This window comes from Lontra canadensis, unplaced genomic scaffold, assembly GCF_010015895.1.
Source record: "Lontra canadensis isolate GAN:19392208 unplaced genomic scaffold, GSC_riverotter_1.0 scaffold123, whole genome shotgun sequence".
NCBI lineage: Eukaryota > Metazoa > Chordata > Mammalia > Carnivora > Mustelidae > Lontra > Lontra canadensis.
In genome coordinates, this window is record NW_022631117.1 from 1,956,887 (window position 1) to 1,979,237 (window position 22,351).

Below are 22,351 nucleotides of genomic sequence, written 5' to 3' on the forward strand. Positions count from 1 at the left end.
TTACTCTGCTGTCCAGTAGTTACTTGAATTGCTGACCTCATACTGCTTCTCCGAGCTTCTCCTGGCCAGGATACAGAGCCTCCCTGTAGCTCCGTCCTTGACCTGTTTTATCTCCTTCTCTATTGTCCCATCTTCTAAGCTGTCACCTACTCCCCTGTCAGGCCCACATAGGTGATTTTCCAGTCCCTTCTCTAGTCCAAATACTTGGGCTTCTACTTCACTTGTCCAGCTGTTTACTGAACATGCCTTCTTGGATGTTGTCATAACCATCTCAACTCAGCTTTCTTTAGAGCCCATCATCTTCCTTGTCTTCTCCGCATGGGTTACTGAGCTCACTGTACTTTTGGATTTCTAGATTCAGAGCCTTGAAATCTGTGGTGACTCCCCCATGCTTTACCCTTCCACGTGGTTTCAGTCACCAAATTCTGTCCATTTTCTAGTACATTGTCTTTTTCGTCTTTTCTTTCCTGGCAGATGCAGGCCTTTTAACAGCTCATTGAACTCCTAGCTTGGCTCTTTGCCCGCAATCTTGCTTTTTCTTCCTATTTCTCCTGCACCCTACGAACACTTTCATATTCTCGCTCCCTGTTGATCTGGACCCGGATGTAGGAGTCCATGCCCTGTGTATGAAAACTCATTGTCTGGTCAAGCCAGTCTGTCTGCTGAGCATAGATTGTACTTAACCTGGCTGTGTGCCTTAGGTCATGCCATTCCCTGTCTCTGGAATACTCCTCGGGTCCCCATTTCCCCTTCCACGCAGATCTTCAACCATCGTTCATGATTTAGATAAAATTACTCTTCCTTCTGTAAAGTCATTCCTGATGACTCGAGCATGTAGCATCCCCTCCCTTCTCTGCCATCTTGGGCCTTTTTATGTGGACAACTTAGACGACAATGTTACATACTTGCTTGGACAGGTACCTCACACTGTTAGTGTTTATCGTTAATCTGATTATCTAATATTCTTGTATTCATTCCCTGTGTCTGCTCGTCTATTAGCTGTTTCTTAAGGTGTGTGACCAGCCTTCTTGGATATTTGCACATGGCATTGCACATTGTATTGTGTGCAGTTGCAGCTGATCGATAAATAGTTTTTGGCACATTGATTTCTTTCGCACAAAGAGAAGTTCTTAATCCAGGTGACCTGGGGCATGATAAAAAAAAAAATCAAAAAAGAAAACAAAGAAAAACCATGTTTACCTATCTAAATCTTTAATGATTTTATAGTCCACGACTATATATCTTTTCATCTTTGTACAAGGACGACCTTTAATCTTCTTAATCTATATTTTCAGGCAGGAGCTGTCACCCTTGCTAGTTTTATCGCCTTCCCCTAGACCTTTCCTGGCTGCACTTTCTCTTCTCTGAGGTGCAAGTCATTGCTGCACAAGTTTCACAGGTGCAATTAGGTTAACCAGAATTGTAGCTCATCAAATACAAATTTAGTGTGGGTTCTTTAAGTTTGTCTTTGACTCATTTACAGATTGTTTCTGAGAGTCTCTAAAATTTTTTTAAAAAGAACCAAGTTGTGGGGAGGGAATAGGGGAAAGCTGGCATTTCACAGTAACAGCATTTTTGTGTTACATGGAATTGGATGTGGGGTTTTTTGTACACTATTTAGTACAACTAAAACATAACTGGGTTTTGTTTAAAGAAAAGACTATGGGGTGGCTTAGCCTCGTATCCGTTATTTTTAATCAGTTGTGTTGAACATGGAAACTGGTGAAAGCAATTCTAAGAATAGAATTTCTGCAAGGCATTAGTTAGCTTCTGCATTATATGCACTTTTTTTAAGCTGCCAGATTCTAGACAGTTTTGAGGGGTGACGCATAAAGAGGTCATTATCTAAAACGTGGGGTGGGAGGGCGGCTGCTTACCCAATATACCTCCACACATGACTCCAACAGGAGATGATTTCTTTCATTCGCTACCTGCCACGAACACAGCAGTGAGCTGCATTGTGCCACTGACACATCTTGAAGAGACACTCCAGGAAGAGTGACAGGCTTTATACACTTATCTCAGAGAACTTTCTGCACATCTCACTACCTTCAAGATGCCCGCATTTAAAAACGAAGCTACCTGGGGAAGAGATGAAATCATAGTGGGCATTGGGAGATTTAGTAAAGTGTAGCTGGCAGCTGGATGGGTGTAAGACTACCATTGGGGAAGTCCCTGGGAATATGGGAATGCACCAAAGGGAGTGGTTGGATCTGCAGGGAGTAGAGCTGGAAAGGTTCTAGAAGCATCATTCTCTCATTTCCCATGCCTAGTCCAGTAACCCTATACATGTTACTTCAGATCAGCTTTCTGGTCTCCACTGTCCCACTCAACACCTCATCTAAAAGGACACGTGAAGCAATGACAAAAGAGGGAAACAGGTTGGCCTCTAGTATAGGTAGGAGACAAGGTTCTCTGACACTTCCTGTATGCATGGAGCCCAAAAAAAGGTAGGCACTGGTGTTACATTTAAAATGCTACGTTCTTTTGCCTCTGAGAATTGAATTAAAGGCTGCTGTATGTAATATGCACCAAGCACCTTTCGGTTGGTTTGCAGGGCCTCCATTTACAAGAGTGAGTGTGGCATATGCACTACTACAATGTCGTAGTCCCACATTCTGTTTGACCTTTTCTGTACCTCTTTTGTATTTAATGTGTAGATTGTCAGAATGGTGAAGAACCTAAAAGGCAGCCCAATAACATTGTCGATAGGTGACGGTGCCAATGATGTTAGTATGATCTTGGAATCCCATGTGGGAATAGGTAAGAACCACCTAATGAAATGCTTGTAGTTAACATGGTCTTCTGTTTGAGAGAGAAGCGTTGTGGTTACTCATCTTGAATTTTAATTTGGGAAAGATAATTATTCATTGAATGAACATCCTCATCTAACCTGTCCATCCCAAAGTCCTATCCATGGTGGGAACGTAGCAATACCAAGTTAGAGGATATTTTTATATTAACCAGGTCAAGTGATCATTTAGCTCTCACTTTGACAGCGGGCATGCACTGTTACTGATTTTCTGCCCCTGGCCACATCGCCTACTTAAATTGCTGCACTGTATCTTCTGAGATTCTCAACTGTTTGGGACTAAGAAATGACAGTTGGTAGGCTGGTTTTCCACGTGGCAGTATTCATGGGTGCTTTGGGCAGTGGTGTCGAGTTTATGTGTTGGCATGCAACAACAGCTTTTTCTACTGCCTGTACCATTTTTTCCCCCATGTCAGGGTGCTGATAGGCAGCAATCCTAATACCCCAGCAAGTCTTTTTTTTTTTTTTTTTTTGGAAGGGAAGAACTAATGGTATACAACTCTCAGGTGTACTCCTAGGTTATTCAGTATGGAAGTGGCCTAAAGCTGCTTAAGCTCATGGAACACTTGGGCTACTACTCAGAGTTTCATTCAGTGAGAGGATTCCACCATCTCCTTGTAACTCTCCCGTTTTGAGCTCCTAAACCACAAACCCCAGGTCTCTGAGTTGCTTAAATATAGCCTCTTGTCTAGGGGCATGTACATTTACACACTTAACTAAGTGCCTTTTTTCAGGTAAATACTCTGATTTAAATTTTTTCCTTAATTTTGCCTTGTAATGATTAAAACAATGATTTTGTTGAACGGTCTTATTTTGTGTTATAAATAAGTAATTATCAGCTAAATTTTACTTTTTACTAGTAAGATTCATTGTCACTGTTACAATACTTTTTGGTTAAAAGAATTTTAAACTAAAGTGAACTGTGCCACATAAACAAGTTATAAGTGTGAAAATAGCAAATCAGGAGGTTGTTTATTTTATGAAATGCTCATAGAGATGTTCTCATTTTCAGGTATTAAAGGCAAAGAAGGTCGCCAAGCAGCCAGGAATAGCGATTATGCTGTTCCGAAGTTTAAACATTTAAAGAAACTGCTCTTGGCTCACGGACACCTATATTATGTGAGAATATCACACCTTGTACAGTATTTCTTCTATAAGGTATGAAACAAAATAATCTATAATTGGACTTATCACCGTCTAACCCAGCAGTGGTTCAGCTCGGGCATAGGATTTTCCTCCCTTTTTTCACTGTTCCTTTGCGGTCTTAGTACTGAGATTTGTGGTCTACAAAACACAGGTGATCTATCTAATGAATCAGAAACTAGAAATTCCTGGGGCTCCTGGATGGCTCAGTTGGTTAAACGTCCGACTCCTGATTTCAGCTCAAGATTGTGATCTCAGGGTTGTGAGATCGAGCCTTGCTTTGGGCTCTGCGCTCAGCGGGGAGACTGCTAGAGCGTCTCTCCCTCTCCCGCTGCCCCCCGCCCACACCCCTGCGTGTGCACTCTCAAATAGATAAAACTCTTTTTTAAAAAAAAAGAAACTAGAAATTCCTTTTAATGCGAGCAATTTAGGATGAAATTTTTAAGTCAGCTTTCTTGAAGTGGAGTTTAAATGCAATAAAATGTACCCATTAAAAGTGTACGGTTTCATTTTGACAAATGTATACAACCACATGACCATCATCCCAGAAAGTTCTCATGTGCTCCTTCCCAGTCTCCTCTACTTTGCACCAGTGACTAATCTGATTTATATTGCTATCCAGTATATAGTGATACTTAAAACATACAACATATAAATTTTGGTATAGTTTATGCAGTATGCACATTGGAGTTGCCTGTTTTAGAACTTCATATAAATAAAATCATATGTGCTCTTTTTGTGTCTGGCCTATTTCATTAGAGTAATGTTTTCAAGATTCAGGTTGTATCATATCAATAGTTGGTTCCCTTTTACCCTAAACAGTATTCTGAACTACTCCTTTTAGTTACCGAGTCCTCTTTTCAGGTGCAGTTGTACAGGTAAAGCAAATAGAAGCAAAATTGCATTCATTGAAGGGTGATGGGTCAAGGGCTGTGTCCTTGCTCAATCTCCTTGTCTTGCCCAGAGATTGCACAGAGTACACTCTGAAGTCCCATGAATTCAGTACAAGCCCCTCATGTTATGCCCAATGAACCTGGCATAGGTGAAGGTGAACTAACATCTATAGTATGAAAATCATTTTAAGCCAACATGGGCCAGAACTTGGTATCTTGTCCTGCGTTCTGTTCAGTATAGTTTGTTTTTAGTTGGGTTTGGTTTTTTTTTTTCGCTTTTTGCATTGAAATAATTTCAGACTTTGAAAAAGTTGCAAAATTAGTAAAATAATTTTCAGATGCTCTTTGTCTACTGTTAACACCTTAGATAACAACATAGTTATCGAGATCCGTAAATTGAAAGTAATTGGCACGTTATTAACTAGTCTACATGTAATATTGGAATTTTGCCAAAGGTCGCACTGGTAATCTCTCTGTGGTCCATTTCAGGCTCGTGACTGCATTTAGCTGTCATACCTCCTTAGTCTTCTTTACACTGGAATACTCCTATCTTCTTTGTCTCCGTGATCTTAACATTTTTGAAGAGCACTGGCCAGTTTGTAGAATGTTCCTCAATGCGGGTTTGTCTAATGCTTGCTTACCGTGAGAATTAGCACCAGTACCATAGAAGTAATGTTACCTGCTGAGCACATCATATCGGGAGGCCTGCGTTGTCAGTATGTCTCACTTGGGACAATGTTGACTTGGATAACTTGATTCGGATGGTGTTTTGGGGTTCTGAAGACCCTTCAACTGTAATCTGTGTAATTTCATTGGAAAAGAGCAGTCTGCTACTAAAATAGATACTTTATTCTATGAGTTAAAAATTTATTACTATTGTTACTTAGTCTCTTACTCAAGATTGTCACAAATTTAGCCTGTGTCCTTTCAACATGTCCCCACTGTTTTTTATTTTTTATTTTATAGTGATAAAAATGCCTCACCTGAGCTCTGCCCCCTTAACAGATTTTGAAACGTACAATACAGTATTGTTAACTGTAGGTACAGTGGTGTACAGCAGAGCTGTAAAACTTGTCTTGCAAAACTAAAACCTTTTATCTGCTGAGTGTCAACTACCCATTCTCCTCTCCCCCGCTCCCCAACCTTTTTTGAAGACTTATTTTCTGGTTCCATATGATACTCTAGGCTCATCTTGTAATTTTCCTGCTTTAGTCCTGGATTCAGACATTTCTCCAAGGAACACTGCTTCCTTTTATTTGCAAATGGCATTTAGAAATCAAGATCTTTGTGCCAATTGTGCTCATTGCTGCTGAGCTGCCCTTGGTTCTAGGCCTTGTCGGTGAACAGAGCTAGGAAATATGTATGAGGATACACACAGATCTGTTATACTTGTGATTATATGTGTGGTGCGTACACGCAACTTTGTTGGGCCAAAATCATAGGTAGCAGTATGAACCCAGAATGTGATCTCAGTTTATACTAGTCCTTTGATGCCAGCCAGTACCAAAAGGTTTCATTCTGCCCTTCCTCTTTTCCTAATTTGTAATCCCTTTCTCCACTGGTGAGAATCTCAGTTCTCATTACCCTCAGTGTTGTTTATTTACTTGCTCAATCCAAGAATACTCATGATCCTGTGAGCAACAAACTAACTTGAGTGATGTCTTTGTTATGTACTTCTTTTTGTCTTTAGCCTTGGCGTATATCGTCAAAATACTATATGCAAAGTTATTTTTTTTTCCTTTTCTACCATTTCATTGTGGCTATGTTCTTTATTTGAAATAGGGTTATGTTAAGTTTTTGTTCGTACACCATTTTGGTCCTTCATCTTTAATCCTGATTGATTTTAATTATTTTTTTAAGTACGTAAAACATTGGCATGGTGTTCTCCTCAAGATGAGGTTCTCTGAGAACCTTGCTTAGTGAGTTAATGCTCTAATCGAAAGGAAAATCGTGCAATAGTGATATTTCTCAAATCCCTCTTGCAAAAAAACTCTTTTTCCAAAATGAAGGTTTTGAGGTCATCTGTAATTATCATCCTATCCACAGAGAGAACCAATGGGTGACATTTTTATGTGACATGTTCTATATAAATTAAATTGTGTTACAATGTTTTGGGGTTTTGGGTTTTTTGGTGGTTTTTTCCCCCAAGTAATAATCTCTACACCCAACCTGGGGCCCGAACTCATGACCCCAATATCAACAGTCATACGTTCCACCAACAAAGACAGCCAGGTGCCCCTATGTTGATTTTATACAATACTGGGTTTTTTTTTTCTATTTTTATACTGAGATACATTTCACATAACAAAATTCACTATCATACACTTAAAGTGTACAATATGGTGTCTTTTAGTGTATTTGCTATGATGAGCAACTGTTGCCACTGTATATGTTCCAGAACATTTCCAGCATCCCGTAGGAAGTCCCATACTTACTAGCAGTCAGTCCCAAAACATACTGTTTTGCTCTTTGCCCTTTTCACTTAATAATATATTGTGAACAATTTTCTCACCCAGTTAATTATTCACCTAAAGCATGATAATGATGTGGGATCCCAAACCCCTGTGATTGGACATTGAGGTCACCTCCCCAACAATACCTTGGTTTTCTTTTATCACCAAGCATTAGAGTTCACGTTAAAGTGAGCCTGCCTACTCAATTTTGTCTACCAGGGGATAGAATTAAGAACTTTCTTACCAAATTCTAGTTTGTAAGCACATTACCAAGTTCGTGTGTAAGTTAAATGATGCAGACCTTTTAAATGATGCAGACCTTTATGGTGGTTAGATTTCATGTGGTGTATTTCACAGAATGGAGAGCACAGCAACTGTTTCTGTGTCAGTTTCCTGTGATCAGTCCCCGGTCTTACTAGCTTTCTGTTTCCTAAGACACACATAACTGCAAGGGGCACCTGGCTCCTCCATCAGTACAGCATGCAACTCCTGACACAGGGTTGTGAGTTTGAGCCCTACGTTTAGCATGGAGCCTACTTACAAAAATGTTTTTAAAAAATGTGTTGGGATTCCTGGCTGGCACCGTCAGTAGAGCATGTGACACTTGATCTCAGGATTGTGAGTTTGAGCCCCACATTGGGTGTAGAGACTACTTAAAAATAAAATCTTAGGGGCACCTGGGTAGCTCAGTCTTTAAGCATCTGCCTTCGGCTCAGGTCATAATCCCAGCGTCCTGGGATCGAGCCCTACATCGGGCTCCCTGCTGGGTGGGGAGCTCGATTCTCGTTCTCTCTCTCGCTATGTCTCTGTCAAATAAATAAATAAAAGCTTTAAAAAATAAACTAAAAAATCTTTTTTTTTTTAAAATATTTATTTATTTATTTATTTGACAGAGATCACAAGTAGGCAGAGAGGCAGGCAGAGAGAGGGGGAAACAGGCTCCCCACTGAACAGAGAGCCCAATGCGGGGCTCCATCCCAGGACCCTGGGATCATGACCTGAGCTGAAGGCAGAGGCTTTAACCTACTGAGCCACTCAGGTGCCCCTAAAGTAAAGAATCTTAAAAAATAAACAAATATGTACATATGTAAGTGTGACCCCAGGTTTACAGATCTGCTAAGACCCCATCATCCAGTATCAGCTGGTATCCAGGCCAAACATAGATGATGGTGATAACGATGATTAACCCAGTATGTGTGAGATACTTTGCTGGTTGATAAAAGCACTCTATTTTCTTAGTCAGTCCTCATAAATCTCCTATGAGCACTTACTATTACTTTCATTTAAACTATGTGCAAAGCAAAGCTCAGACAGACATAAAACAAAGTTTTATGAAACTTGTGGGTCCCTCTTCAGCTCAGAGGTGGCAGAGCTGGATTCCCATAATAGGGTCATTTACTCTCAGTCCAGGACTCTTCATACATCAGTTAGGGTCAGTCAGGCCTCGGCCTCAGTTATTGAACAGCCCCACTTGGAGACGGGTGGTTGGTTGTTCTCTTACCCGCCCCCCCCATCCCCCACCCCCACCCCCACCACAGCAGGCCAGCCCATGAAGATTTGCCCTGCGTATCTGCCTAGCTCTCTGGTCCCATTCCTAACGTCTGGTGTGCCTCAAGATTGTGGCCTGCAATTCACGCACCTACCACCAGATGGAAGGGATGCTCTGTTAAGGAAAACAAAACAGGCATTAAAATGGCTGTTTACCAGTGGCCAGTAATTAACATATCCCTGTTCGCAATGTAGGAAATTATTTGTGTAGGTGATGCCCTCTGTCTTCATAGGCTCTCTGTGCCCATTATCATCTTAGTTACTGACTTAGCAGTATTCCTTTTCCACTGCTGCCTTTTATCCCAAGGTGGTTTCTAATACTTCGAACCCTCTTCCTTCCTCTGACCTTGCCATTGCTTCTTCAAGTAACAATTACTTCACTCCTGAAGTGCTTCAGTGGTGGGTTTTCCTGTCTTCTGTTTCTCCATTCATGCACCTTGCATAATTTGGCCAAGTCAACCTTAGGAAGCTGCCACTCTTTAGCCTGTCCTCTAGAAACTTCACTCTTCATTGTCTGAGGATTAGTCTGTCTTTTAAGGCACCCCGTGTTCTGACCTTGTCATACCGTATATGTTTAAAATACATACACTTTGCCTTGGTTCCTGCTCTCAGCATATCCTGTCCATCTTTAACACCTTGTTCAAGTTCTAATTTCTTCATTTATTTAGTCAACAGACACGTTCGAATGTGTTACCATGTGTCAAGCGCCATTGGAAGACCTAAAGATTCATAATGGAGTAAGACAGGCAAAGCCTCTGTTGTCAGGGGACTTACATTCTAGTGGCAGAGTTAGACCTCCCCTTCCCACAAAGCACCCCCATAATCCCCACTGAGTACTGCCTCATCCAAAGTCTGAACACTTTTTCAGTATGGTCCTGCATTCTCCCCAAATTGATGCATACACATGTCACCCTTCCAAGAGATGACCTTGGGAGCTCTGGCACACCGATGCTTGTAGGACTTAATTCAGTACATGGGTAGCCCTTTTCTTTAGGAACATTCCCCCAGAGCCTATAGTATATTTACTTAAATATCGTCGGCTATGGCAGATTTCATCCTTCGAGGATGCATTGTATTTTTAAAAACAGCTTCAAGTCTCCTAGCCTGGTAAATTAGCTAAGTGAGAATGTGTGACAGAAGGAGAGAGACTAGTTTTCTGATACAGCCCAAAAATGGGCTCTTGAAGTGCTACCCAGAGACAAATCCAGAGACATCATGAACAAGTGACAGCAGCACTCAAGTAAGGACCCATTCTACCCTGACGGATGGCACTCGTTTGAAAAGACTGGTTCTGGGGATTTTGCCTGAAGATGTTCGATTTTTTTAAAGATTTTATTTATTTATTTGACAAAGAGAGAGACAGTGAGAGAGGGAACATAAGCAGGGGGAGTGGGAGACGGAGAAGCAGGCTTCCCACTGGGCAGAGAGCCTGATGCTGGTCTCAATCCCAGGACCCCAGGATCACGACCCAAGCTGAAGGCAGCCGCTTAACAACTGAGCCACCCAAGCGCCCCATAATTTCAGTATTTATAGTCCTACCTAGTGGCTTTTACTGTCTTATGAATTCTCAGCTTTTATTTTTTTCCTCTTTGTTTTTAGTATTCTCCCAATTAAATAAGTCCCTTAGGAGTAAGAAGCTTTGTTCTGTTCTTTTTTTTTTATTACCCACAATACCATCTTTGCATATAATTAGGTGATCAATAATAATATGCCAATTATTTGATGAGGCAGTAATAAAGACAGTAAAGCATTAGTTGATACTGTTAGAGTCAGCAGACACCATAGCAGTATCCTGGCTGTTCATTGGCATTAATTGACTTTACTTGTACACTTTGAGCTTTATGTCAGTCTACCTTGTGTTGATTTTGCAAATCAAATTGGCATTTAAGGGGTAATACCTAAATGTTTGTATTTGTATGAGCTCATTTCTTCCCTCAACAAAGAATGGCAAGAGGTTCTCATTAAGTGAGATCCTCTTTCTGCTTGGTAAGGCAGAAGTTGATATTAACATGAATTAATCATTTGTCTTTGAGTTGTTTGCTTGCAACTCTAATAGAGATTTATCGTGTTATGATATTAGAAGACTTGGGATTTGGAGTACGATATCCTGTGTTAGTTAACAAAGTTCAAGTGAAAACATTAACCCTTTTTTACATTTTTTTCCAGAACCTTTGTTTCATTTTGCCACAATTTTTGTACCAGTTCTTCTGTGGATTCTCACAACAGGTTTGTTTCCCTAATTATTTGTTATAATTTACTTTACATTGGCTATTAATAAATTACCTTTTTAATGGATTGGATTGTAGAGATGAGAGAGGTATGTTCAAAGTAAAAGGATTTTTTTTTTAATTTTTTGGTTCAACCGTTGATCTTCTTGCCCTGGTTTTTGACAGTAGCAAATGTTTATGTCTGCTTCGGTGATGTTCTTATTATTACTTTCTTCTTAAAAGCTATCTGGTACCTCCTGTTGGAGTTGAGATAACCTTCAGAGTATTTCTTTTAATCAGTGTAAACCATGTTTTCCATTAATCCTAATATGGTGTATTTTAATATTTCATCAAATAAAATCACACCTTTGCAGTTTCTCAGGTTGATTTTCTAGAAAAATGTTGCTTTCTCAACAGGCCAAGAAGCTCTGATCCCTGGATAGATCCTCGGATTATTTGAGCAGCTCTGCATTTCTTGTCTTATGGTTTTGTGGTTTATTACATAAAGAACAGGCTATGTGTTATTTTGATACACAAGTGGTGGGACGGACATGCACATTTATAGCTTTAACAACTAAAGTGTTCCTTGTGTCGCTTCTAGTGGAAGTACAGCCCAATACAGGAGCGGGAGTGCTCAATGACGGAGAAATTTTGTAGTTAATCTGTGAGCAGTTCAGTGATTGTGCCGTGCTGAGCTATTGATAACATCAGCACAGATATTAAAGACCAAGTTTCTAAATTTCAAGGCACGCTTCATTCCTCCTGCAAGGAAGCGATTTTTTTCCCTCATTTCTTGGTGGTATTTTTTAAGACCGTGTGTTCTTCTGAATGGGAAGTGAGTGCTCTCTTTCCCTAGAACTTGCCTCTTCCTCTGGCTGTGCTCTCTCTTACGACAGTGCCGTGTCGTCGAGCGCGCGGCACCACTTCCGCAGGTTGCTTTACGGGTGAATCATCCACCAGCTGTAGGAAGTGCCATCAGCTTCTTGAATGCAAAACTAACAGTCTCAGTTGCAGAGAGTTTTCTGAATTATGTCGAATCAGCTTTGTGTGAACATTCAGATTACTGCTGGTCAAATGCTTCAAATTCCTCACTTCCGTGGACGAGTACAAGTGTTAAAAAGACATTTCAGGGGCGCCTGGGTGGCTCAGTCAGTGAAGCATCTGCCCTTGTCTCAGGTCATGATCCCAGCTGGGGTCCTGGGACCAAGCCCCATATCGGACTCCCTGCTCAGTGGGAAGTCTGTTTCTCCCTCTCCAGCTACCCCTGCTTATACTTTTTCTCTCTCTCTCCTTCTCTGTTTCTCTCTCTGTGTGTCAAATAAATAAAATCCTAAAACTAAGACATTTCAAATTTTGTAGCAAAATGCTAAAGGGAAGTTGGCTTAATCTGGTTAAAATGTTTTTAATTTGAAAGGAATGTGTCTATAAGTTGTATGAAGAAAGGACTTACTCCTTCTAAAGCCAGCTGAGACTCAGACTCTAGTCTGTCTGGGGTCTGCTTAGGTTACCTTAGGTTACCTTAGCTGTTGAGGTTTCCGTACGAGTTGGTCTTTGGCTTCCTCAGTTGCTCAGATGGTGGGCTCATTCATTTAATGACTATCTCTTGAGTGCCTACTGTATACCAGGCTAAGTGCCGGGGCTATTACTGTGATCAAAACAAAGTCTTACCCCACGGAGCTTGCCAGATAGTGTTGGGGGAGAGAGAGCAATCATACGAACGTCGGCTACTGATACAAGCTCTGAAGGAAGAAGTGAACCATTATCGACTGGTAGAGTATGAATGAAGAAGTCTGCTATTTTAGAGAATCTGGAAAGTTCTCTCTAACTTTGAGCAGAGATCTAAAGCAAAGGAGAGAGGGAGCTGTCAGACATCTTAGAGAAAAAGTATATTGGGTAAAAAGAAGGTCTCTCTGAGGTGGTGGCTTGATGTACAATATCATTATTTTTTACTTTGGCCTTGTGCTAGTGCTAGATGTAGCGACCATTGCAAATATGTTTAGAGTACATAAGGTAGTCAGCCTTTTTCAGCTCAAGTCCACATCACGTGTTCTCTCTAACCCTGGAAACTGGAGGGCAAGCTATAGAGAATGTAGAAATGGAACCAGAATTCAGATTGTTTAAGCAAAAAGCAACTCTTTCTTTAGCAAAGCTAGGAGAGTACTGGTCTTTTTCCTATGTGAAAAGAAAACATTTGTAGCAGGTTTAATAAGAAACTATTATCAACTAAACCTGTTGTTTATTTTGAGGACATTCTGTCTCCTAAATACGCGTCAAAGAATTACAATTATCTCTCATGTAACATCGAAGTACCATAGCAGAACAAAAATAGATTGATCCTTCTTTTGTTTGACTGAAATTCAAGACTAAATTACTCACCAGGCAATCTTTGCGTTTGTTTGTTGTTTTCAATCTTCAGTCACCAAGCTTTAGTGAAAGTGGAGTAGTTTCCAATGAAAATATGGTATTGTGTGCCAACAAACCGATCGTCTCCCTTGAAAAGTAAAAAGAACAAAACACCTGTTCAGGGCTTCTTTTCAATTGTGGATAATTTTTGCTGAGTTTTAATCTTTGTGGAGGAGTTAGGCTGATGGAGAAGTAGGGGGACCAAAGCATGTCTTGTCCCTTGAACACAGCTACGTAGTTATCAAATCATTCTGAACACCTAGGAAATCAGTCAGAGGTCTGACAGAACAGAAACTGCAAGTCTTCAAAGCAACCGACTTTTGGAAGGTTGTGCAGAGAGTTGAATTTGGGGAGACAGCGCTGTGATTACAGTGGTGGGGAGAGAGCCTATTTACGGAGGCTGCCGCAGATTATCATGAGCAGTGGAGTGCAAAAATCGGAACTTTTAAAAGTCTGCTACAGTGGGAGATGTGCCCAGCTTAAAGGTGCTCAGGTGGCAAAGCAGGGTGGAATCCTAGAAGTGACACTGTGGTCTGAGGATCTCCTGGGTAACAAGAACAGGTGACACTGTTCCCAGGCATAGGAACATGGGGCACCTGGGGGGCTCAGTCATTAGGCATCTGCCTTCTGGCTCAGGTCATGATCCCAGGGTGCTGGGATCGAACCCCATGTCAGGCTCCCCGCTCAGCAGGAAATCTGCTTTTCTCTCTCCCACTCCCGCCTGCTTGTTTTCCTTCTCTCACTGAGTCTCTCTCTGTCAAATAAATAAAATGTAAAGGAAAAAAAAAGGAACATGGAAGACAGTTGAGAACAGTGACTCTTGGTGCCAGCTTTCTGCTCTGTTTTTCCATAAACTATGAACCCCTGCATGGTCATGGCCACTCTCCTGGCAGGGGCTGGCAAACGAGCAAAAGTGTGGCAAGACCCTCCCCCAGAACAGTGCTTGTCTGTGCTGTGCTAGTCCTTAAAATTCAGAGTTTTGAAACGCAGTCATGTAGCTGAGATTAAAGATTAAAAAGCTCGGACACAGACCAGTTGAACGCAGGGTTCTGACAGAATTCAGGGAGTGATTGACTGCTCTTCTCTGAGGGCTCACTGAGGAGTGGGGAAGGGGGACTTCCAGCTCTGGAGTTAGAGAGTGGGGCACCACCATATTCATCCCACCCATCAGTGCTGATAGCCTTGGGGGGGCAAAACAGCACCACCTAGTGGATTCTGGAGCTGCTTACACCAAGCCCCACCCCCCTAAGCCCCAGAGGTGCATTGCCGCTAGGACAAGTCCACCAGAGAATCATCCCAACAGACTGCGCCCCCAGAAGACCAGCGCAAACAATGTGCTCACACCAAGTTCACTGGTCCTAGAGTGCTGCAAGCTTCAGTTCTAGGGGAAAATGGGATCTAGCTTGCTTTTTACTTTTATTACTTTTTTATTTTTTCATTTATTTTCTATTTTTTCAATTCATTTTGTAAAACTTTTGATTAATTTAAAATTTGTATTTATATATACTTTAATTATTTATTTATTGAATTTTGGGATCTAGGTTCTTTTAACAAGCAGACCAAAACACACCCAGGCTCTAGGTTTTGGGTGGGGGGAATTTTTTGTTTTGGGGGGGTTTTCCTTTTTGTTGTTGTTTTTTGTTTTCTTCTTTTCTGGACAAGATGACGAGATGGAGAAATTTACCCCAAAAGAAAGAACGGAAAGTGGAACTCAGGGCTAGGGATTTAATCAAGACAGATATAAATAAGATGTCTGAACTAGAATCTTAAGAAACGATTATAAAATACTAGCTGGGCTTTTAAAAAAGCATAGAAGAAACTAGAGAATCCCTTACTGTGGAGATAAAAGGACTTAAATCTAGTCAGGCTGAAATTTAAAAATGTTATAACTGAGATGCAATCCCAATTGGAGGCCATAAGAATGAGGATGGATGAAGCAGAGGAGCAAATCAGCAATAAAGAATATAAAATTATTAAAAATAATGAAGCTGAAAAGAAGAGGGAAAGAAAGGTAATGAACCACAAAGATAGGCTTAGGGAACTAAGTGACTTATTAAAACATAATATTCATATCATAGGAGTCCCAGAAGATGAAGAGAGAGAAAAAGGGGTAGAAGGTTTATTCAAGTAAATTATAGCTGAAAACTTCCCTAATTTGGGGAAGGACACAGCCATCAAAATCCATGACGCACAGAGAACTCCCATTAAATTCAACAAAAGCTGACCATCGCCAAGACATGTCGCAGTCAAATTCACAAAACAGACAAGGAAAGAATCCTGAAAGCAGCGAGGGTAAGGGGTCCACCCATAAGGGAAGACAGATGAGGTTCACAGCAGATCTGTTCACAGAAACTTGACAGGCCAGAAAGGAGTGGCAGGATATATGCAACATGCTGAATGGGAAAAATACACAGCCAAGTATTCTTTATCCAGCAAGCCTGTCATTCAGAATAGAAGGAGAGAGAAATTATTTCCCAGACAAACAAAAACTAAAGGAGTTTGTGACCACTAAATCAGCCCTGCAAGAAATTTTAAGAGTGATTCATTGAGTGGAAGAAAAAAATAGAAGACCAAAATCATCAAAGACTAGAAAGGAGCAGAGAACATCACCAGAAGCACCACCTCCACAGCTAACACAATGGCACTGAACTGATCTCTTTGAAGGTAAATGGACTAAATGATACAATCAGAAGACAGGGTATCGGAATGGATAAAGAGATCCATCTATGTGCTGCCTACCAGAGACTCATTTTAGATCTAAAGATACCCGCAGATTGAAAGCAAAGGGATGGGGGCATCTAGGTGGCTCAGTTGGTTAAGCGTCCTGATTTCAGCCCAGGTCATGATTTCAGGGTCGTGAGATCAAGCCCCATGTCGAGCTCCACACTGGGCATGGAGCCAGCTTAAGATTTTCTCAAAAAAATAAAAGAAGAAGAAGAGAAAAGATTCTCCCTATCCTTAAGCCTCAACCCGCCTCCCCCATTTGCACACACTCTCTCAAAAAAAGGGGGGCCAAATGGGGGGATGGAGAACCATCTGTCATGCTAATGGATGTCAAAGGAAAGCCGGAATAGCCATACTATATCAGATAAACTAGATTTTTTTAATATTTTAGTTATTTATCTTAGCGAATGAGAGTGTGGCAGGGAGGGGCAGAGGAAAGAGAGTCCCAAGTGGACTCTGTGCTGATCACTGAGCCCAATATAGGGCTCAGTCTCACGACCCTGAGATCACAACCCAAGCCGAAACCAAGAGTCGGACACTTAACCAACTGCACCACCCAGGCGCCCCAGACAAACTAGATTTTATTTATCTTATTTTATTTTTTACAAACTAGATTTTAAAACAAAGACTGTAACAAGAGATGGAAAAGGGCATTATATCAGGATTAAAGGGTCTATCCATCAAGAAGATCTAACAATTGTAAATATGCCCCCAACTTGGGAACACCCAGATATATAAATCAATTAATAACAAACATAAAGAAACTCACTGCCAGTAATAATAGTAGAGGACTTAAACACCCAACTCAGAGCAATGGACAGATCAGCTAAGCGGAAGATCAACAAGGAAACAATGGCTTTGAATGGCATCCTCGACCAGGTGGGTTTAACAGATATGCAGAACATTTTATCCTAACGCAGCAGAATACACAGCCTTTTCCAGCACACATGGAACATTCTCCAGAATAAATGACATACTGGGTCACAAAACAGGCCTCAGAAAGTACAAAAAGATTGAGATCATACTGTGCATATTTTCAGACCACAATGCTATGAAACTTGAAGTTAACCGCAAGAAAATATTTGGAGGACCACAAATACATGGAGGTTAAAGAACATCCCATTAAGGAATGAATGGGTCAACCAGGAAATTTAAAAAGAAATTTAAAAAAATACAGGGAAGCAAAACCTTTGGGATGCAGCAAAGGCCATCATTAACAGGGAAGTATATTGCCATACAGGCCCACCTCAAGAAGCAAGGAAAGTCTCAAATACACAACCTAACTGTATACCTAAAGGAGCTGGAAAAAGAACAGCAAATAAAGCATGAAGATAGCATACGGAGGGAAATAATAAAAATTATACCAGAAATAAATGATACAGAAACAAACAAGCAAACAAATAAAAAACTAGAACAGATTAATGAAACTAACAGGAACAGTGGAGCCTCTTGGGAAGAGAGTATTAGAAGAACCTTGGATCTGGGCTTGGGACACCTGACTGGCCACATCAGTAGAATATGCAACTCTTAATCTCGAGGTTGTGAGTTCAGACCCCGTGTTGAGTGTAGAAATTACTTAAAAATAAAATCCTTTAAAAAAAAAAGATTTGGGCTTGAATTAGGTCATTTGGGAAAAAGTTTAAGATGAAGGGGCTTGCTCTAGTTTGGATGCTGTCAGTAAGTGGGGGGATTTTATGACTAAGCATTTCAGTGTATCTTACCAGGAGGCTTGAAGACTAGGAGGCTACCACTGTCATTTGTCAAGAAACAGCAGTAACCCTAATTGCCAGAACAGGAATATTGGTTAATGTGATTTCGACAATATTCTTATTCTGTGTTCAGCGTGATTATAGAGTGATCATGTTTTCATCTTGATCTGTCATGTGACAGAATAGCCTTGTTTGATGATGATGTTCAATGAAAATGTTCATGTTCGACAGGAGAACACCAGTGCCTAGCTTGTGAGTGCCCAGGACAGCTTCTAGATGTCAGGGGCTGCCTTGCTTTTTCTCAGGCTATGCCTGTCCATAAAATAAGTAAAAATCCCTGCCCGCTTAGAGCTTGAAATGTAGTGTAAAGAGAGACAGTAAAAATAATAAATGTATAACGTAAGATGAAAGGTGATTAGGGATGCCTGGGTGGCTCAGTAGGTTAAGCATCTGCCTTCAGCTCAGGTCATGATCTCAGGGTCCTGGGATTGAGCTCCCTGTTGGGCTCCCTGCTCAGCAGGGTGTCTGCTTCTCCTTCTTCCTCCCCGCCCCCAAACTCATGCACGTGCACTCATTTTCTCTCTCAAATAAATAAATAAAATCTTTACATAAAATAAAAGGTGATTAGTACTATAGGAAAATAAAAAACAAGATAACGGGAAATGTGTCCATGAGGAAGGGAGTGAGTGACAAGTTAAATTAAGGTTGGTGTCTCTGAGAAGGTGACATTTGAGCTGATGTTTGTGAGTGAGGGAGTAATCCATGAGGCTGTCTAATGGAAGTGCTCCAAGCAGGGCCAACAGCCAGTTTAAAGGAAGTCCTAGGGGTGCCTGGGTGGCTCAGTGGGTTAAAGCCTCTGCCTTCGGCTCAGGTCATGATCTCAGGGTCCTGGGATCGAGCCCCGTATTGGGCTCTTTGCTCAGCAGGGAGCCTGCTTCCCTCTCTCTCTCTGCCTGCCTCTCTGCCTACTTGTGATCTCTGTCTGTCAAATAAATAAATAAAATCTTTTTTTTTTTTTTAAAAAAGGAGGTCCTAAGTTAGGAGTGCACCCGACATGTTGGAGGTCCAGTGAGGAAGGCATTGCTGCTGGATTGCAGTGAGCAAGGACCAGGAGAGATCTAAGAGATTAGGCCAGACAGAAGAAGCCAGATGGAGTGGAACTAGATAGCCACTCCTTTGTAGGAATGTTTTTTTCTTTTTCTTTTTTTTTTTTAAAGATTTTTATTTATTTATTTGACAGAGATCACAAGTAGGTAGAGAAGCAGGCAGAGAGATGGGAGGAAGCAGGCTCCCTGCTGAGCAGAGAGCCCCACGGGGGGCTCGATCCCAGGACCCTGGGATCATGACCCGAGCCGAAGGCAGAGGCCTTAACCCACTGAGCCACCCAGGCGCCCCGGAATGTTTTTTTTCTTTTAACTTTCAGAGATAAAGGAATCCCCTGCAAAATCTGAACAAAACAGTGACTTGATTTCACTTCCTTTCTGACAGAACTACTCGGGCCATTGTGTGGACTGTAGATCAAGGGGAGAAGGAGGGAGCCATTTAGGAAGTTTGCAGGGTGGTGACTGGAGGTGCTGAGAAGTGATCTGGTCTGGGAAGTGATCTGGTTCTGGATGTATTCAAAGGTGGAGCCAGTAAACACTTCTTAACTGCCTGGATGCGGGTGTGAAAGAGAGAAGAGTCGAGGATGAATCCAAGATTTTGGTTCCGCTTGATCACCAAGATTTAGTTGCCCTTTCCTGAGCTGAGGAACACTTCAAGAGGCGCTGGTTTGAGCGAAGGGTGGGTCAGGAGTTCAGTTCTGGATGTAGGTTTATATTTCTAAAACATTAACAAGTGGGGAACTGGATACATGGGGACAGGTCTGGGCCAGAGATAAATGCTTGGGGACATTCAGTGAATGGATGGCATTAAAACATGGAACTGGTGAGATGACCTAGGGAGTGACTATGAAGTTTCAAACACCGAGTGCTGGAACATTCCAACAGAGCGCTCGGGCAGAATAGGAGACTAAGAAGAAACGGCTAGTGAGGTGGGAGAATCACTAATTTCAAAATATTTCCTGAGCACCCAGGTGGTTCCAGGCACCAAAATAGATCCTGGGGTTGCAACGGTGTGGGGGCTCTTCACGGAGGTAGAGAACATGGGATAAAGCAGAATTAGGGGAAAGTTAATGAGTTTGGTTTTAGACATTTTGAGTCGTGGATGCCTGTGGGACAGCCAGCAGAAAGGTGGAAATTTTGGTCAGGAGCCTAGGGAAGTCATGCCTGTGTACATATTTTTAGCTTTGTTTGTGCAAAGACATTTATTTAGTCCTTAGTAAATGGCCACATTCAAGATCATGAATAGAACCTCGAGAAGGTGATAGTGATACTTAAAACTATGTAAAATATTAACAACAACAAAGCCACTATGACACAGGCAGGCCACTGCCTCCGTGTAGTGTTCCCGGAGGGTTCCAGGCTTATATTTAGTTGGTCTTTGTTCATCGAAAAGTCTTGAAAATCTGTTAGTATTTGTTAGAAATAACGTGTACATTCTGAATAAAATTCTTTGGAAAGGGAGGCTGTATTAATACGATACATCACAATATGTTAATTTTTGTGTTACCAGTGAGAGTGACCTCATTTATAGACTTCTTTTGCTATGACAACAAATGTGAAAGGGAACGGTCTTGTTTCAGCTTGTGATTTTTCCAAACACAAAATTTTTTCTTCTGTTGTTTGTCTTTTCAGCCACTGTATGATGCCGCTTACCTTACGATGTACAACATCTGCTTTACATCCTTGCCCATCCTGGCCTACAGTTTACTGGAACAGCACATCAACATTGACACTCTGACCTCAGATCCCCGATTGTATATGTAAGTAGCACATGTGGTTAAAAACCATTTCAGACTTTCCAAATCCTGGGTTTCATTTCATCCATGGGTAGGAAGGACACAGTTGCCCAGCTGATTTGATTACATGGTTCTGTTATGAATTTTTAGCTACTTAAACCATACCATTCAATAGGGAAATGGTATATGTCCTAGATGTAGGACCTGTCCATGAATGTGTGTGAACCATCTAGTTCAAAATCACTAATTCCTAAAACAAGAATCTACATTGGCATAGAGTTCTCAAGTCTCATAGGAAGATACGCTATTTTTTTAAAGGTCTTATTTATTTATTCATGAGAGACAGAGAGAGGCAGAGGGAGATGCAGGCTCCCTGCTGAGCAGGGAGCCCCGATGCGGGACTCGATCCCAGGACCCCGGTACCATGACCTGAGCTGAAGGCAGACACTAAACCATCTGAGCCACCCAGGTGCCCGGAAGACACACTATTTTAACTACTCCCCCCCCAAAAAAGGCCACACACAAAGATTTATAGTGTTGATTCCTACCTATAATGGGTTGAACTGATATTATGTTAGACTTTCTCTTTTTTTTGTTTTTAAATTTTTTATTTTTTTTTTAATTTTTTATTAACATACAATGTATTATTGGCCCCAGGGGTACAGGTCTGTGAATCGCCAGGTTTACACACTTCACAGCACTCACCATAGCACATACCTTCCCCAGTGTCCATAACCCAACCACCCTCTCCTTACCCTCCTCCCCCCGGCAACCCTCAGTTTGTTTTGTGAGATTAAGAGTCTCTTATGATTTTAGACTTTCTCTTTTTTTAAGATTTTATTTATTTTAGAGAGTATGTGCACACAAGTGAGTGAGGGCAGGGGCAGAGGGAGAGAATCCGAAGCAGACTCAGTGAGCACGGAGCCCAATTTGGGGCTCAATCTCATGACCCCAAGATCACGACCTGAGCCGAAACCAAAAGTTCGTTGCTTAATCAACTGAGCCACCCAGGTGCTCTGAGACTTCAGCTGCCCCAGAAGCATAGCCTCCTCTACTTTGTCAGTGCTGTTCTAGAGCTGCGTTGCTGGGGCTCCTGGGTGGCTTAGTCGTTAAGTGTCTGCCTTCGGCTCAGGTCACGATCCCATCTCCCTGCTCAGTGGGGGCGCCTGCTTCTCCCTCTCCAGCACCCCCTGCTTGTGTTCTCTTTCTCTCTCTCTTGCTGTATCTCTCTGTCAAATAAACAAATAAAATCTTTTTAAAAAAATAAATAAATAAAACTGTATTGCTGAAGAAAATAATTAACTCATCAAGCCCTTATATCCATTTTGTGTCCGTTGTAAATGGATGCTTTTGTCTAGGATGGGATAGTTGGCCAGTTGCTTAACGTATGATTTAATTGGGTTTTTATAAGTTAAGCCTGCTCCTGAGGATGAAGATGGTAATTTATAGCAGATGATAAGCATTGCCTAATAGTGGATAGCAAATTCAATAGAGACTCGGGTGGTTTATTTGTATGAAGTGAAGGTGTACAAATTTAAGAGTTTTCTTTAACCAGTGTAACTCATAAAACCTATATTTAGTCATTGTTAGGCTTAACCGGCTTTATAAAATTTGTCATTA

General features: G+C 41.4%; 1 protein-coding gene across 7 annotated transcripts in view; it reads left to right on the forward strand.

Annotated features, from left to right (window-relative positions):
* The window catches only part of ATP11C (ATPase phospholipid transporting 11C), a 179,337-nt gene that overhangs the window by 135,328 nt on the left and 21,658 nt on the right, over positions 1 to 22,351 (forward strand). For all 7 annotated transcript variants that reach the window (XM_032841420.1, XM_032841424.1, XM_032841421.1 and 4 more), the window contains exons 21-24: positions 2,661 to 2,763; positions 3,825 to 3,970; positions 11,016 to 11,075; positions 20,628 to 20,755. In XM_032841420.1, the coding sequence (XP_032697311.1) occupies positions 2,661 to 2,763; positions 3,825 to 3,970; positions 11,016 to 11,075; positions 20,628 to 20,755 (437 nt within the window). The remainder of the gene's footprint in view (positions 1 to 2,660; positions 2,764 to 3,824; positions 3,971 to 11,015; positions 11,076 to 20,627; positions 20,756 to 22,351) is intronic.